This window comes from Amblyomma maculatum, chromosome 1 (genome assembly GCF_055883805.1).
Source record: "Amblyomma maculatum isolate TAMU_Amacu chromosome 1, ASM5588380v1, whole genome shotgun sequence".
Taxonomy (NCBI): Eukaryota; Metazoa; Arthropoda; class Arachnida; order Ixodida; family Ixodidae; genus Amblyomma; species Amblyomma maculatum.
This window is the reverse complement of record NC_139344.1, coordinates 78,076,027-78,093,118: the sequence shown is the minus strand read 5'-3', so window position 1 is coordinate 78,093,118 and position 17,092 is coordinate 78,076,027. Positions and strand designations below refer to the sequence as shown.

The window sequence follows — 17,092 nt, the reverse complement described above, 5'->3', positions numbered from 1 at the left end:
GCGTTGGTGTTCGCTGTAGTAAACGAAAAGCACTCTAAAACGTCATCGAGGTGTGTCCTCTTCCGAGAAGAAATGGAAGAACACGGCGGGTTTCAGTGATCGTGCTCGGAAAGTAACGAAAAATTCAGCACGATAACGAAGCCATTAACTTATTTGAGCAATTAGCTTTGGTGTTTCTGAAAGTTTGTTTCTTTTTCCTTCCAGCTTCGATGACGAAGTCACAAACGCGCCGAAAAGCGCCAGCCCTTCGCTCAATACAAGAGAAAGCGCACGGCACTGTTTTCGGAAAGTCGCTGCTGATTGCTGGTACGACTGTCTCTAGTGCTCGCAGAACAAATTTCCCGCTGTGGACCAACGTACGAGGCGTTCCCTGGGGTTAAACGCAACTGCAGAATAGTTGCTCCGTATCGCTTCCTAGATAACGACAGAACAGCCTTCTTTCTAATCACGAACGCAATACCGCATTACCACCGTTAAGAATGTTGACAAATAGAGATATACCCGCCGCAGTCACTCGCTGTATTTGGCCTTCCGCTGCTGATCCAAGGTCACAGGTTCTTGGCCGTGTTGAAAAAAAGTTAGAATGCCCGCGTACTGTTCAATGTCAGCACACGATAAAAAACCGTAACGGTGGATAAAATAAACCAGAGTTCTCGACTACGGCGTCCCACATAGTCCGCGTGTCGCTTCGGGGCGTTAAACTTCACAACATATGTGATTTTTGTTTTCTAAATATATACAGTCAGCATATTCGGGAACTGGCCTGATTATGTTACTATGGAAGGAAAGGTCAAGCTGCATGTTTCGCAGTCACGGCACCGGGATTAACAAACATAGAAGAAGAAAGGAACCCTTGAACAGATTTGTTGAGTCATATGAGTTTTTTCTTTTTTACCCATGGCATTTTTTTTTTTTTTAGTAGTGAAACCTTCTTCTATTTTTAAAAACAGGCAGGCGAATATTTCGCCGCACACAGCTAGACATGTTAATGCGAAGCTGCGACGATGGAAGCTATATATAGTTCATATAGGGCGGAAGGGGGGGGGGGGGGGGGGCAGCAGGATAATTATAGGGAGACTGCAGGACTTGGTCACCTTACGGTAAGCGTCATGTGAGCCCTTTCTTTTACACCAGAATGGCGTATACCCACAAGGGGAGCTCTTCAGCTGCCTGTCTGAGTTTTCAATCTCCTCGTCCTCCCACTGCCTCCACGTGCGGCGTAGCAATATCATCGACATATCAAACGCTGCCCAACCGAATAATGTCGCTGAGCCTGGGATCCACACGTATGGAGCGATTCATCTCAGGTCATTAGCAGCCCACATAATTTTTGCGAGACTGCCGCAAATTCCGAAACTCGAAAGTTCGGAAAAATGTGCGTGGTCCGCTTACGGCCTAGTGGACGCTTGGTGCACAGCCCAGACATGCTGGAAAAAGCCGAAGGAAGCACCACGAACTCTCTGCCGGGAATTGGTTGTTGCGGAACTTTGTAACCCAATTTCTATCCAGCTCACTTTAGCAATTACGGGCTGGCGCCTTACATAAGAAAGTGCGGGGGCGCCAGAGGCGGTTGTGCAATAATTTTCGCAACGCATGTTATGCTCGATTTCGCCTGTCTTCGACGAGCACACACGCGCCAGCACATCGTGATCGATTTTGTGAAGGCACGGCGAACATTTATTGGTCAGATTAACTTAGGCGACACCGTACCGCTCAAGCGCGATACCTGGAAATTTCGACACTCGCTGAGCACACAGTAAACGGTACGGGTCATCGTACACTATACGCTTAATTTCGTACCTGCGACAGCCTAGAACGCAGACATCAGAACAGATGCGGGCACTATAGCCCGCTTCGCTTCTGCTAAGAGCGCTCGCGACACGAAATCACTGCGCGTGCGGTACGGAGTGCATATGAAATAGGTATGGAGTGAACATGAAAAAATTAAATGAAATAAACGTGTTTCGTTCGTCAAAGATTAAGAGTCAAGTTGCTGTACATATTTGAGCGAACAGTCGTTTAAAGAGACGTCAGTTGTACATTACAAAAGTTTCATGTTGCCTTTTATCGTCCGTCTCACAGGCGCACTACGAGCGCTCGAGGGAGTCCTTGCCTGTCTCGATTGTTTTGTATGTACGGCGTTGCGCTTTCTGCAGTTTTAATCTTAAAATAAATGTGATTTATTTATAGTAAATGAAAAGCGCAGTATCTGTAACACCTGTACGGCGCCGTAAGAAAAGGAAAGAAGATGGGAATGAAAGATTAAAGCGAGAAATAGGTACCATAGTGAAGGGCTCCGGAGTAATTTCGACCGCCTGGGGACCTTTAGCGTACACTAACATCGCACAGCACACGGACGCTTTTGCGTTTCGCCTCCGTCGAAACACGACCGCCGTGGTAGGGTTTAAACCTAGTTACTCGGTTCAGCAGCCGAGCATTTCAATCACTGAGCCACCGCGGCGGGTCGCTTTTATTCGTCCTTTTAGGAATTCGAGAAGTAAAAATCAGCTTTTTTTTTTTTTTTTTTAAATTCAGATTTAAGTAGAAATCTGATTCTGAAAAATGCCCTAGGTATCAGGTCTTTTCTGGTTATTGTTTTCTAGGAAAAACAGTGCGCTAATGTACTCAATCTTTTGCTGGAGAATAAGCGCCCTTACTATTTTCACGGACCGCCGGGAAACGGCAGAGAAAGAGAGAGAGCGTGTGTAGGCCTGCATGCACCTGCCTGAATCTGCCTGAATGTACCATGCAATGTCGGAAACACAGCCCTTTTTTATTTTTGATAGAAGACACATTTCATATTTTATGAAATAAATGAGGTATTTTCTTTAATACATTCCTTTTATAAATGATATATTTGAAAAAAAGAAGAAAGCTGTTGGACACCTGTTGCGTTGCTTTTATTTAACTGTCGTTGCAGTAAAACAAATTTGTTACTGACATCGTAGTGATGTCCAACATTGGCATTTTATTTCTAAGAATCCAAGGACATGAAACGGTGCTTAGAGACTAATGTTCTTCAAAAGATATCTTTACAAAAAGCGTACTTACTCTGAAGCGGCTATCGAGCGATATGAGTTTCTAGTGACATTCAAACAATGTTTGTATTATCTTCAATGAGCTTATTCGGTCCCGCACTTTCTCGCAATGAAAATGTCAGCGGTTCCTTTTTCATGCAAACGAAAGAAAGATTGGAAAGCACGAGATATGAGTTATACATTCGTACGGAATGAAAGAACACTGAACAAGAGTTTGAGGGGAGCCTCGGTTGCATCATACGTAGCATGCCAGTGCGCAAACCGTGTGAATTAGACGCCGGAGATAACATTCCACAGGTGGGTATGAGGGAGCTGCCCTTGGAAAGTTGGCGTGGTGTCAGTTTTAAGTGATATCTTAGCTCGTTCGGTCGGAAAGCAGTCGGTGTAGTAGTAGTAGTAGTAGTAGCAGCCGGCACCGCATGTCGGAAATATTCCGGAGCCGCATAAAAATATTACATTGCCACGTGCCTAGCGCCGCGCGACAGCCGTGCTTGGTGCCGACGACGACGAAGCGGTTGTTGGCACGAGCGGCGCACTGGTGCTGGACTCTGTGATCGGAACTATATGCCGACCTTATTCTCGGGTCCTCGGCTACGTGTACCTTCACGGCTCCCTGTGACTTGAGTCGTGACACTGGTGGAGGTGCCATCGATGATCCTTTCTCCTGCGGACGACCCTACGCGGCCGCCTCTCGTGACCACTCCTATTCATCGTACCAGCCGACGGCTCCGAGGCTTGCCCCCCGAGGCCTTCCCTCTTGATGAAGAGACCCTAGCTGTGGCAACGACACCGCCCGCCCGTACCATGACTGCCCCTTCCACCCCTTCGTCCTGTCTCATCCTTCAGACCCCACGTACCCCTAAACCATTTCACGGTGAGCAGTTTGAAGACGCCGAGGACTGGCTAGCTCACTACGAAAGGGTCGCGACGTTTAACGGCTGGGACGACGCTGCGAAAATGCGGAACGTCTACTTCAGCCTTGAAGACGCTGCTCGGACATGGTTCGAGAACCGCGAGGCCACATTCTCTACGTGGCCGGCCTTCCGAAGCCAGCTCCTTGGTACGTACGCCAACAGTGACCGCCGAGAGAACGCCGAGCGTGCCCTGACCTCTCGAGTTCAGCGTCAGAACGAAGGGGTCGCAATGTACGTTGAAGACGTCATGCGCCTTTGCCATCGCGCCGACCCGTCCATGAGTGAGGAGAAGAAGGTGCGGCACCTGATGCACGGCGTCAAAGACCAGCTTTTTTCCGGCCTCGTGCGGAACCCGCCCACCACCGTCGCGGCGTTTCTAGCTGAAGCTGTGATCATGGAGAAAATGTTACAGCAGCGATGCAGCCAGTACGCTCGGCCGCTGAATTCCATCTCCACACTACCGCCGTCTGACCGAACCGACTACAATCCCGGGGCAGATATGAGCTCCCTTCGCGACCTCATTCGCACCGTGGTTCGCGAAGAGCTCCAGCAACTTCTTGGATCATTTACTCCTGGCGCGGCTTCCCTGGCCAGCATCATTCGTGAGGAGGTCCAGAACGCACTCACGCCACCGACAAGTACAGTCGTTCCACCACCACCCCCGGGCCTCACCCAGTGGATGACTTATGCTGATGTCACACGCCCCCAGCCCTGCTACCTACCCCTTCGCCTTACACGCCACCTCAGGTCGCTGTGCACGCTGCGGAACCGCTGCCCCTTTGGGCAGATCGGCGCCAGGCGCCCCGGAAGACTGATCTTTGGCGCGCTCCAGATAACCGCCCTCTCTGCTACCACTGTGGCGAGGCAGGTCAACTCTATCGGCAGTGCCCTTATCATCAGATGGGCCTTAGAGGATTTTCCCCCTACAGTCCTCGTCCACGGCCTGGTCAGCGGCCTCAGGACATCGCCGAGTACGTCACCCGTCAGCGTAGTCTGCCACATTCTCCTCGTCGCGAGTCGCGCTCGCCTTCGCCTCGTCGCTCTTCGCCCTCTGGGCCACGGTATACCGCTGGACGCCATGGTTCCTCGAGCCCTCATCGGGAAAACTAGCTCCGGCGACCTTTGGGGGCGAGGCCGCCGCACACCGATTCGCCGCAAAGCTTCCACCGCCGCACCGCTCGATTCGCCCCGACGTCGAACGCCGAATTCCTGTCCAGTTTTCGCCGCGCAGACCAGATTGCCCCGACGTCGTCCGCATCGCCGACCAGTTATCACCGCCGTGTCGCTTAAATCGCCCCGACGCAGACCACCCAACTGCCGTCCAGCTTCCGCCGCCACACCGCTCACAAAACTCCGAACCGACTGCCGTCCAGCTTCCGCCGCTACACCGCTCACTTCACTCCGAACTGACGTCGGCAGGCCCTGGTCTTGGCCGGGTCTCCCTGGACATCCCTGTTATCGTCGACACGAAGGAGGTCAGCGCTTTAGTTGATACGGGAGCCGATTATTCTATCCTTAGCGGGCGGCTTACAAGGACACTGAAAAAGGTGATGACGCCATGGAACGGACCAGACATACTGACGGCAGGCGAACATGTGGTTGCACCACTGGGTATGTGTACAGCCCGGGTTACGGTGCGAGGCTGCACATTTGTTGCGACTTTTCTTGTTCTACGCGAATGTTCTCGTGATGTTATTCTTGGCATAGACTTCCTTCGTGAGCACGGTGCTACTATAGATCTACCAAACCGCTTGGTGACGTTTTCCGCCAAACTGGCCACTGAAAAGCATGAGTACCATGGGTCCCACTCCACGCTGCGAGTCACCGATGATAGCCTCACAGTGCCACCACGTGCCAGCATCCTCGCCAGAGTTACCTGTGACGAGCCACATCACGGCCTCCGGGTTGTTGAGCCTAATGTCTCCCTCTCACTCGCCTTGGGAGTTTCTGTGGCAAGAGGTCTTTGTTTCCTTCGTGGAAGAGAGACGGAGGTGCTTGTCACCAATTTCTCCAATGAAAATCGACATCTGTTCCGTGGCACTGTCATTGCTTACGTCGACCATCTGCACGAAGTCGCCGAATGTTTTGCTTCAGAGGAAGCTACGCCTAGCACTGAACCGGATGATGCCGTACACGCTGTCGACATCAATTCTACCCTTTCCTCCGTTGAAAAGAGGCAACTCCAAGATCTATTGCTGGAGTTTCGTGTGTGCTTCACGTCTTCATCTAAAGTGCAGCAAACGTCGGTCATTAAACACCGGATTATCACGAAGGCACTCGACCCATCCATCAGCAGCCCTATCGTGTGTCTCCTCGGGAGAGAGATGCTATCCAACAGCAAGTCAAGGAGATTCTCGCCTATTGCGTCATTCAACCTTCAAGCAGCCCATGGTCGTCGCCTGTAGTCCTCGTTAAAAAGAAAGACGGAACACTTCGTTTCTGCGTTGACTATCGGAAACTTAACAGTATGACAAAGAAGGACGGCTATCCGCTGCCACGGACTGACGACTCTCTCGATCGACATCGCCGAGCCAAGTACTTCTCCATTGACCTCAGGAGTGGTTATTGGCAAACTGAAGTTGATGAGAGGGACCGTGAAAAAACTGCCTTCGTAACACCAGATGGGCTCTATGAATTCCGCGCCCTCCCATTCGGGCTCTGCTGTGCTCCTGCCACCTTCCAGCGGATGATGGACACTGTGCTCACAGGTCTTAAGTGGCAGACATGCCTTGTTTATCTCGACGACGTGATAATGTTTTCACCGACGTTCATGGAACACCTGCACCGCCTGAGAACTGTTCTCGAAGCTGTCCGGTCTGCCAACCTTTCTCTCAAGCCTCAAAAGTGCCACTTCCGGTTCACCGAATTGAAGTTTCTTAGGCTCATCGTGAGTGCTGATGGCATCCGAGCTGAGCCTGAGAAACTTGCTGCCTTTCCCGTCCCCGACCACAAAAAAGCAGTCCGACGGTTTTTGGGGCTGTGCTCCTATTATCGTCGCTTTATCAAAAACTTTGCACAGATGGCCAGCCCTCTGACTCTCCTGACTCGAGATGACGCATCATTTTCCTGGGGCGCCGAGCAGCAGATGGCTTTCGACGAGTTACGACGCCGGCTCCAGTCACCTCCGATCCTGGCACATTTCGACGATGATGCCGACACAGAGTTACACACGGATGCGAGCAACGTTGGCCTTCGTGCCGTTCTAGTTCAGCACCAAGACGGGGTCGAGAAAGTAATTGCCTACGCCAGCCGTGCGCTTTCCCGTGCTGAGTGTAACTATTCCACCACTGAAAAAGAATGTTTGGCGGTAGTATGGGTCGCTGCCAAGTTCCGCCCGTACCTTTATGGCCGACCGTTTCGTGTCATCACTGACCATCACTCGTTGTGTTGGCTGAAAAACTTAAAGGATCCTTGTGGCCGCTTAGCACGTTGGGCATTGCGCCTGCAGGAGTTCGATTTCGATGTTATTTATAAGTCTGGCCGGAAGCACACCGATGCTGATAGCCTGTCCCGCGCGCCCGTCGGCCCTCCTTCGTCAGATGCCACCGACGACGATAGCTTCCTCGGAGCAGTCACTACGTCCGATCTCGTTTCCAAACAGCGTGTCGACGACGAGCTGCGACTGATTATTGACCATCTTGAAGGTGGGCATCCTACAATACCCCGGTATCTTGCTCGGGGGTTGTCGTCATATTGCCTCCGCAATGGGGTGCTTTATAAGAAGAATTCTACGTCGAGTGCAAAAACATACATGCTAGTCATACCGGCTGATCTAAGGCACGAAATCTTCCTGGCCTGCCACGACGAACCAACTTCAGGGCATCTTGGCTTTACACGCACCCTAAACCGAGTCCGGCATAACTATTACTGGCCACATCTTTCTCCGAGCGCTAGACGTTACGTACAGACTTGTCGACAATGCCAGCGGCGAAAAAAACCCACGCTCAAGCCATCCGGTATGTTACAATCTATTGAACCACCCCTCACACCCTTCGAGCAAGTGGGCATGGACCTTTTAGGCCCATTTCCTTTATCCTCGAACGGACACAAGTGGATCGTAGTCGCCACAGACTACTTAACACGCTACGCTGAAACGAAGGCCCTTGCCCGAGGTACTGCCGGCGAAGTTGCTCGATTCTTTATGAACGACATTGTGCTCAGACACGGTGCACCGTCGACCATCATTACTGACTGAGGAAAGGCGTTTACAGCTCGGCTACTGCGGGACACCTTAACTCTCAGCCATACCGAGCATCGCACAACAACAGCGTATCACCCTCAGACAAATGGATTAACGGAACGACTAAACAACACTTTGGCGGACATGATCTCAATGTACATCGACGTTGAACATAAAATGTGGGACGAGATCCTGCCGTATGTCACCTTCGCCTACAATACGGCGCCGCAGGAAACCACGAAGTTTACGCCGTTCAGTCTCGTATATGGCAGAGAGGCCCGCACGATGTTGGACGCGATGCTCCCGTGCGGGAAGAAGCGGTCGAACCCGATGCCGCCCATTTCGCAGAACAGGCCGAGCAAGCCCGTCAGCTGGCCCGCTTGCACATCAAGGAGCAGCATGCCACCGACGCTCGACACTATAACCTTCAGCACAGGGAAGTCCACTACGAACCAGGGGACCAAGTGGGGGTGTGGACCCCCTGCGCCACAAAGGCGAGAAACTACTCCACCGCTATTTCGAACCCTATAAAGTCCTGCGCCGCTTAAACAGCGTTAATTACGAAGTCATTCCAGATGGAACTGTGACCGTCAGTGTTCGACGCCAATGGCCTGAAATTGTGCATGTGGTGCGCTTAAAGCCGTACTTTTCGCGTGACTGAGCGCTTCCTGCAAGTGAAACCTTGCGTTATTGTACAGTTCACCTCACGCCTAATTTTTTTTCTCCTCTCACCTTGTCATCGGGACAATATTTTCTTTCACGGGGGGGGGGGAGGGGTGGGGGGGAATAATGCCACGTGCCTAGCGCCGCGCAACAGCTGTGCTTGGTGCCGACGACGACGAAGCGGTTGTTGGCACGAGCGGCGCACTGGTGCTGGACTCTGTGATCGGAACTACAAGCCGACCTTATTCTCGGGTCCTCGGCTACGTGTACCTTCACGGCTCCCTGTGACTTGAGTCATGACAATATCATTGTAATTTGTGGTTCTAGTGACTGACGATAGATGTGTGATAGGAGATGACGAGGTAATGAAGTCGCTGTAATTATCTGATGAATTAGTAAATTAAAGAAATTATTTTTTAATGGGGTTCAAAGGTGTTAAAACGCCCATAATGATAAGGCAGTGCTTAATGACGCTAATTCAGAAAAATTAAAGTATGTAAATGATCACCTAAGTAATTAAAACAGATGAAAAAAATTAGTAAAGGGCAAGTTATTTTCAAAAACAAGTAAAATGAAAAGCTAGTGAACGTAACTGCAGCGAGACATGAACGCCGAAAAGACCATAATTAAACGCGTCATTCCCCCCAAAAAAAGTTAATGGTGAAAAGTAACAGGACACATAAGCTCCGCCTGTATGAGTGTGCTGTTTGTTTTTCACTTCTGAGATTTTTTATTTTTTTATTTTTTAAATGTTGGGAATCTTTTTGTACACAGATATTTAGCATCAGCAAATATTATACCTATCCATTCTGAGCGGTTTGACACCTTTGAACGCATTTTACATTTTCAACTACTTCAATTCAGTAATGAGTTATACACTCTAAACTATTTTAGTTAGCATCATCAAACAATGGCTTGTCATTCTGAGCATTTCGACACCTTTGAACCCCCGTTTTGGAATGCTTGATTTTTTAAATTATTTCAATGAATTAATTACACATGTTTACACACTCTAAATGTTCTTATTTAGCATCGTCAAGCATTCTCTTTTCATTGTGAGCATTTAGGCACAATTGAGCCCCTTTTTATTTTCCCACTTTTTCATTTTAATTCATCAAGTATTCAGTTACAGTGATTTCATTAAGCTGTCATCACCTATCACACGCCAATCAGTCATCAATCACTATAAGCACAAATTACCATGATACGATTTTTTTATGCATCCCCCGATTATTTCCGACACGCGGTGGTCGCACGAGTTGTATAAGCTAGCACTTAATATTTGTGTTATTTGCGGTTTTGTGTCTCAAGAACTAGAAATACTCGAAAAAGGGCTGGAAGGCTGCATTGACCGTGGTACCAAGGTGCAGTGCTACCCACTTTCTGCCCACCACAAAATGGCCGGCACCGGCTTCACGCCGGTTTTGGCAAGTATAGGAGGCTTCCGCTCCAGAAGGTTTTTATATACTTCTAGAAGGGGACCTCTCTTCGCCATACAAAGACAAGTCCCCTCGTCGAAACGTTGGCTCGGCTTGCGAAATGAGGCTCCACCTCAACCCTTCTTCAGAGCTCTTTAATTCTGTGTAGCCATCATCTTTCTCTCGTTATACCCTACATACTTACAGAAAGATACAGATACACATTCTGTCCAAGAATGCGTTATTCAGTGTAAATGCGGTTAGCAGCAATTTCTTTTTTTTTTTTTTTGTCACAAATACATTAGACGGCATTCAGGAATTCTTTGAAGTGAAAATTAAAACGAAAATGCTGGCTATCACTGCGTTACCAGTATTACAAAGTATACAGGGTAAAAGTCCTCCATGTCGTCGTCGTTGTTGGCAGTGAGCGAGAAATCTTGATTGGTGAAGAGGGTCACGATGCCGCACATGACCCCGTGCAGTTATTTCAAACACCGCGGAAAGGCTCGCGTTAAACTTCACGTTACGCGTGGAAGGATGCGAAGTGAGGGTAGACGCATTTCTCCAACCATTTAATTTTAAGGAGTAATTGATTTCGCTTCAGGAAAAAAGTTCACGGTCTAGTGGGATTTCGAAACCGCGGCCCTCAGTTCTCAAGCCCAGGCACGCTACTGACTACGGCACGCAAGGCGCGCGTGTACAACTTGGGAACAAGGAAAGGTTTATACGTATGTTCTGTGTCTTTCACGCAAAGTGGTATCTTACGAATGTGTGCTAGTAAGCATGTGTGTAATTCAGAGAGGGGCACGGGCCGTTAGCGCAGGACCAGGTTAATTGGAGGAATATGGGAGAGGCCTTCGCCCTGCAGTGGGTACAGTCCGGCTGATGATGATAACAGGCCACTCGCATCATACTTTTAAGGCGGAGCTTAATTTTCCCCTAATTGTTACAGGTGGTTTCAGCACAAAGGCAATACAACATTTCAGTGTTTCAACAGCATTTACAGCTCAACATTGCGGCGATGTTTCAGTGTGAGATGCCACGCGCTCTGAAGGCAGGGTCAATGATAACACAACTAAATCTCTTGACATGGCACCGCAGTCACTGCACGGAGCTGCAGGCGCGAGCGAAGAAGACACGCACTCACGTCGGGTAGGAGGCGTCCTCGACGCAGTAGGCGCTCTCGCCCAGGCCGCGGGTGGCGCACGCCGGCATGCCATGCGAGTCCAGGCTCGGCCTCAATTCGCCGGACGTCGGGTAGACGACGGGCCGGCCCGTGGTCGAGGGCGTGCGATTAGCCGGGGGCCCTCGTGCGCTGCGCAGCGTCTTGAAGCCGTGCGGTCGCGTCGGCGACATACGAGTGGCCCCACCGCAGTACGCCAGCGACGCCAGCCAAAGGACCTGCGCAGACAACGGGCCATGGCAGTTCGTGATTATTGTTAGGCGTCACAGCTGAGACTGAAGATGACGGTTCTGTTGGCGCGTTTGCGAAGCGACGTTCCGAACACACGCATGCATGGCTTCACTTGGCCTTACTCGTCGTACAAAAGACGACTGCGCAGCCGGTCGAACATGGGCGTCTTACCAAATGCGAAACAAGGTGGCAGAAATCAGTGGAACTTAAGCAGAAACCTAAGACGTGGTCTCTAGTAAATTCCTATTTCGCCTCGTGTCAAAGAAATTATTGGGATATTCTAGGCACAACTTATTCCGCAACAAAAGGACGCTCATTCAAGCATTTGTAAATCATTCGAGACTGAGTTCGCGTCCGTTTTCACACTGTCGTCCGTGTTTCCTGGTTTGCAGAGTTTGGTGCGTGAAGCTGGCAACAAACGTTCGCACAGTACAATAACCAATTGGCCTGCATGAATTGTATTTCACTCTCTCGGCGAGATCTACTTGAAAAGCTGTAGAGACCTTACCGGGTCGCCTTCAGTTATGAAAGTCGCGTTTCTTTGATGCGCGATATTGAGCTCATGGATCATTTGACGAATAACATGTGTCCATGTAACCGTGCCGTTTTCAACCTCTTATTCCTCAGCTCTCTTCATTCCTCAGCTCTCGGCAGACTCATAGAGTCGAAGGTCACAGCTCCCTAATACTGCTGGTCTCCAGCATACCACCTGTTTTGTGTAAACACGCAAAAGCATACGCAGCGGGCCTCACCGCCGTGCCTCACTGGTTAAGACACTTGGCTGTTGGTCGTGAGGACGCCAGTTCGACTCCAGCCGCTGCTGCCACGACATGTAGGCGAAACACAGGGCGGCCTTGTACTCGTGCGATATCAGGGCAGGTTAAAGTACCTCAAATTAATCCGGAGCCTTCGATTACGGCATCCCTCATAGCCCAGGTAGCTTTGGGACATTATAACCTATGATCCAGACCAGAGGTTGCCAAACTACAGTTCCTGGGGGTCCAAGTCAGGCTCTGGCTTTGTACCCCAGCACTACATCCTCATATTTCTGCTGGTAAAGATAGCTTCTTTTGTGTCCTTTCAATGCACCTAATATTTGGATCCAACTACTATTGTGAGGCACTCAGGCACTCTTCCAATCAATGAAACTGGTAAATTACAATAGCGGGCGACCTACGGACGAATATGTAACGGCAATCACATCATTCGAGCAAACTTCAAGGTGCTTACTTCACAGGCAGCACAATGCAAATGCAGAATGAGCAATCGCTGCAGGAGCGGAATTCACTGTTGCTACCATAAAAACGTGTGCCAAAAACGTGGGCAACAGGAAAGCGTCTACGAAGCTAAATACCGACGGACCATGCAATACCGACGAGACAACGTAGAAACAATAGTTTGCTCGAAATTGAGCGACTCTGCTTGAATAGGAGACGCCGTGTTACTGAACGAGATGTACCTAGAGGGTCCCTAGACTTCTCAAGTACGTGAGAAATAACAATACGCTAGGGAGCAAGAATGAGTTGCCAACTTATTTGCCAAATAGGGACCAGGAAGCATACTTCGAGGGCAGGACTAGCAAAGGTTCTGAACACGCCAAGATAGAACTATCATAAGTGCAACGTGACAGTAAAGTCTAACCACGCAGTAGCTGACAGAGCGCAGTTGGTGTGAAAGTTGGTTCGCCAAGTGAGAATAAGCACTAATGTTTAGCTCCGACAGCTGCGCCCGGCGGACGGCAACAGGCAAAAATTATAGCAGAGTGCAATAGGCGTCACCCCCAGTAGCACCTTTTTCATTTCCGGTGTTCTGAGTTGTCGCAGTGAGCAGTATAGCATAAATCGTTAAATGCTAGATGAGTGTGAGTCGTGAAGCAAAGCATGACAAAGTAAGGTGCTTTACCGCATCGTGGCGCGACCACGTGTGAGGCGCTTCCGTTACCAAAACAGCCTCGTTACCAGAGCATATTAGTAAGGCAACGCTCTATGAAGACGGAAATATCAGTATTACGAAAAAAATATTATTCACAGATATCACCTGACCTCAGCGCCACTGCTCATCTGAAAGCCTGCAAAAGCAGCAGAGCAGAGCTGGTTCTTTCCAAGAAATAATGTCCTGTTTTCGCAATACAGCACCAAATGTAGCTCAGAAGAGATGTTGCGGCCATTCGAATCTTCATAGTTCATGTTTGAATAAATTAGCACATGGATACATCGTCACGTTATGCAGGTATCACTCTTGGTTATTTCTGAAGAGGCTGAGCCCAACGCATCGAGCAGCCGACTCAAGGATCACAGCGCATGTATGCAGCTAGCAGTGGCGGTATACTATACGGAAAATTAATGCGAAAGCATTTCTTTACTCATGGGTGGCGTAAAGTCGTAAAAACGTCCGCACGAACTGTCAATCATGAATTGCACGGGTAACTAAATAGCAGTTTAGAAGGACGTACGTGAACAGCAGGAATAAATAAGTCAGTGGAACGTTTAAATGATTCGTTAATTAATTATTAATCAACTATATATTAAGAAGTGGCCCGGAGCTGTGTACAGAGCGCGTTCACACGAATAACCAAGTGATTAAACCAGGCTTAATAATAAGTCTAATTAGATATGACCAATTCAGTGGTGACAAATATGGATTGGCCGCCCCGTGGCGCTTTATCAAGAATGCCGGCCGATCTATGCAGAGGGAGGCATTTCAAGTCTGAACTCGAGCTTTTTATAACAGCGACATGTGCTTGCAGGTGCTTAGGGTTGTCTGTCAGCTAGTTACCCAGTGGGGGAGCGGCAATAACTTTTTCCGGATGCAGTCCAGCGCACAGGTATAGCCATCGAAATGGTGCGGACCGGAAGCGTGAGACGCTGGTGTGACCACATTACCGAATAAAACGGCACCTATGGTGCTGACGTATTCTAAAGTGTACAGAAGAAAAAAAAACTGCGAAAAAGGACTCAGGACCAGTAGGAGACACACACGCACACCGTGCGTTCCGTGTGTGTGTCTGCATGTGTGTGCGTGTGCAAGCACACACGGTGTGCGTTGTCTCTTACTTATCCTACTAAAGACACATTTTATCGGACATTTCAGTTGCCGTAACTGACGTCCTATATTATACATTCTATTTCAAAATGTCAGGTTATCTTGGATAATGGTTTCTTTTTATTGATAATTTTTCGTACGGTTAATTAGTAAACAAAATAAGTTACCTTTCGTTACTAATGAAGCTCTGCCAAATGTTTGCTCAGCTTCCATGCTTTCGCAAATATCATAAACCCACTGCATGTTTCTTGATCGACTATACTGTGCCGGTGCGGATAAAAGTATACGGAGCAGGCTACTTGGTTCTAAAATTTTTCATGTGTTGCATAATAGAAACTGCCAGTCGTGCTATGTACGAACCGGTAGTAGATGCCGGTGTCCTTTCACATGGACAAATATTGTTTTCTTAGCTCCAGTGCAGAAGGCGTAATTTTAATTTGAACGGAAAAGCGTGCTCCGTTCCAGCCAATCACCGCAGCCAAAAAGGCGTGGGACCGGCCAACCCAAAAAACATGCAATAAATAATCGAAAACATTTGTGGAATTATATTCAGACTCCAACGACAATATTTTCAAAACTTCTCTTACGAAGCAACTATAGCTTTACTACACTGGTCGGTGCGTTTTTCATTGGCCATCACACACGGGCCATATCGTCTCACTAGCTACGGATGGCCAGCGCTCGTGTGCGAGTAACCACTGAGAACTGGTGGGCGAGTTGGTCTGACATATCTAATGAAGCAGAGCAACGGCACAAGGCCACAAGAAGAAAGGGACAACATCAGCGCTGTGTTTGTCCCTTTCTTCCTATGGCCTTGTGCCGTTGCGCTGCTTCACTAGATACGAGCAACCATGTCGTCATTTTATCTGAGGATAGAGGCCTTGTGACTATCCGTAGCCCCATATTCACAAAGTCCGGTCAGTCCGGTCGAAGAGTCACGATAGGTATGAGCGTGAATACGGAAGCGCGTGGCAAATTGACTCGAACCCTATACTTGTGTGGTGATACGCGGCGGCTGTTTTCAGCAATTAACTTGGCTGGGAGACTTATGCTGCAATGCCCACTTCTCCTAAACGAAAAAAAGACGTACCTTCCCTCCCCACTTTCTTTCTGAAAGCGGCCGCCACGTATCGCGCAAGTATAGGGTTCGAGTCTATTTTCCACGCTCTCCCATATGTTCCCGCTCATAATTTTTACTGTACATTTCTAATCTGCTCGAACTACGAGCGGCGTCCAGCGACACCTGCATATACGGCCACATGTTTCAAAATAGCTTCTCTCTGCGCATGTACTGCGCCTCGTTTCGTCTGCAGACGCTGTGGACTTCACTCGCTGCCATAGGCACTCATTTCGTGGCGAACAGAAGCGAGGACGCGCCATGCCGGCTTAGCGCATTTTCACAAGGCAAGGATTACGCTTCTTTCATTGAAACAGCGCCACGCATAGCGAACGGAACGAACAGAATCCCAAGACGAATGGAACACGGATGATATATATTAGCACGCTCCGTACAAGTACTGAGAAAAGCTGTTTCAAACACACAGGCAACCGGCTGGAGTACGTGGTTTGAGCGATTTAAGTGTGAGAAGGTATGCACACAAAGTCTCGCGCATTGCACATCGCTTCGCGATCTGCTAGCGCCTGTTGTACAAACAGAACACCCAACGATACGTTATCAATGCGTCAGTGCACGAACAGATTTCAAACAACTCAGTGCACTGAAAGACAGGAATAATTAAGGCAGAGAGATATAGAGAAGGCACATGCATCTGTGATCGTCCTATGCCAGCCTGCCTTTTTCCCGTCTTTTATTGCCACTGTGTCGATTCAAACACGAGAAATCAACTCTCGCAGCCTACGAGTGGCGTTTGGGGATCTGGCTTCGGCCTTTCTCTCTTCACAAGAATGGCACCGTGTCAGGAGGAAGAACCATCTGTCTTGGTTTCTTCTTTTTTTGCTGTCCCACTCCCTTCTGCGAGTTTGCCGCCAACGAAGCTAACGTGGCAGTGGCGTCATCTATTGCGTCACGTCGTTTACGTCATGCGTCAGCTGGCTGATTTTACAGCCACACACTGCGAAGACGCTCGCGCGGAAGCCGAATCACCTTGCCGTGGATGCGTTATGTGCTCTGCGCTTGCCTGCGTATTTAGGTGAAGGCTTAGTGGGCGGCCACGGTGCGTCGCGCTCCAAGAGGTGCGCGAAACTGCCGCACAGACGGAGTGCGTATCGTGCTGACCGACGAGGGCGTGGGCTGGGTACTCACACGACCACCGCGTTCGCCGCTGCTAACGCTAACAGCGTTGTTCATGAAACGAAACGTAAACGCGGACTACATAATAGATGTAAATATGATCTGGTGCAATAGGCAAGGGCGATCGAAAAGATAACGTAAAAAGGAATAACTATTTTAAAAATAAATTATA

The 17,092-nt window shown here is 49.2% G+C and overlaps 1 protein-coding gene across 1 annotated transcript in view; it reads right to left on the bottom strand.

Annotated features, from left to right (window-relative positions):
* The window catches only part of LOC146202861 (uncharacterized), a 132,825-nt gene that overhangs the window by 53,215 nt on the left and 62,518 nt on the right, over positions 1 to 17,092 (bottom strand). Inside the window, exon 2 of the mRNA XM_084588385.1 lies at positions 11,361 to 11,614. Within this exon, the coding sequence (XP_084444511.1) occupies positions 11,361 to 11,614 (254 nt within the window). The remainder of the gene's footprint in view (positions 1 to 11,360; positions 11,615 to 17,092) is intronic.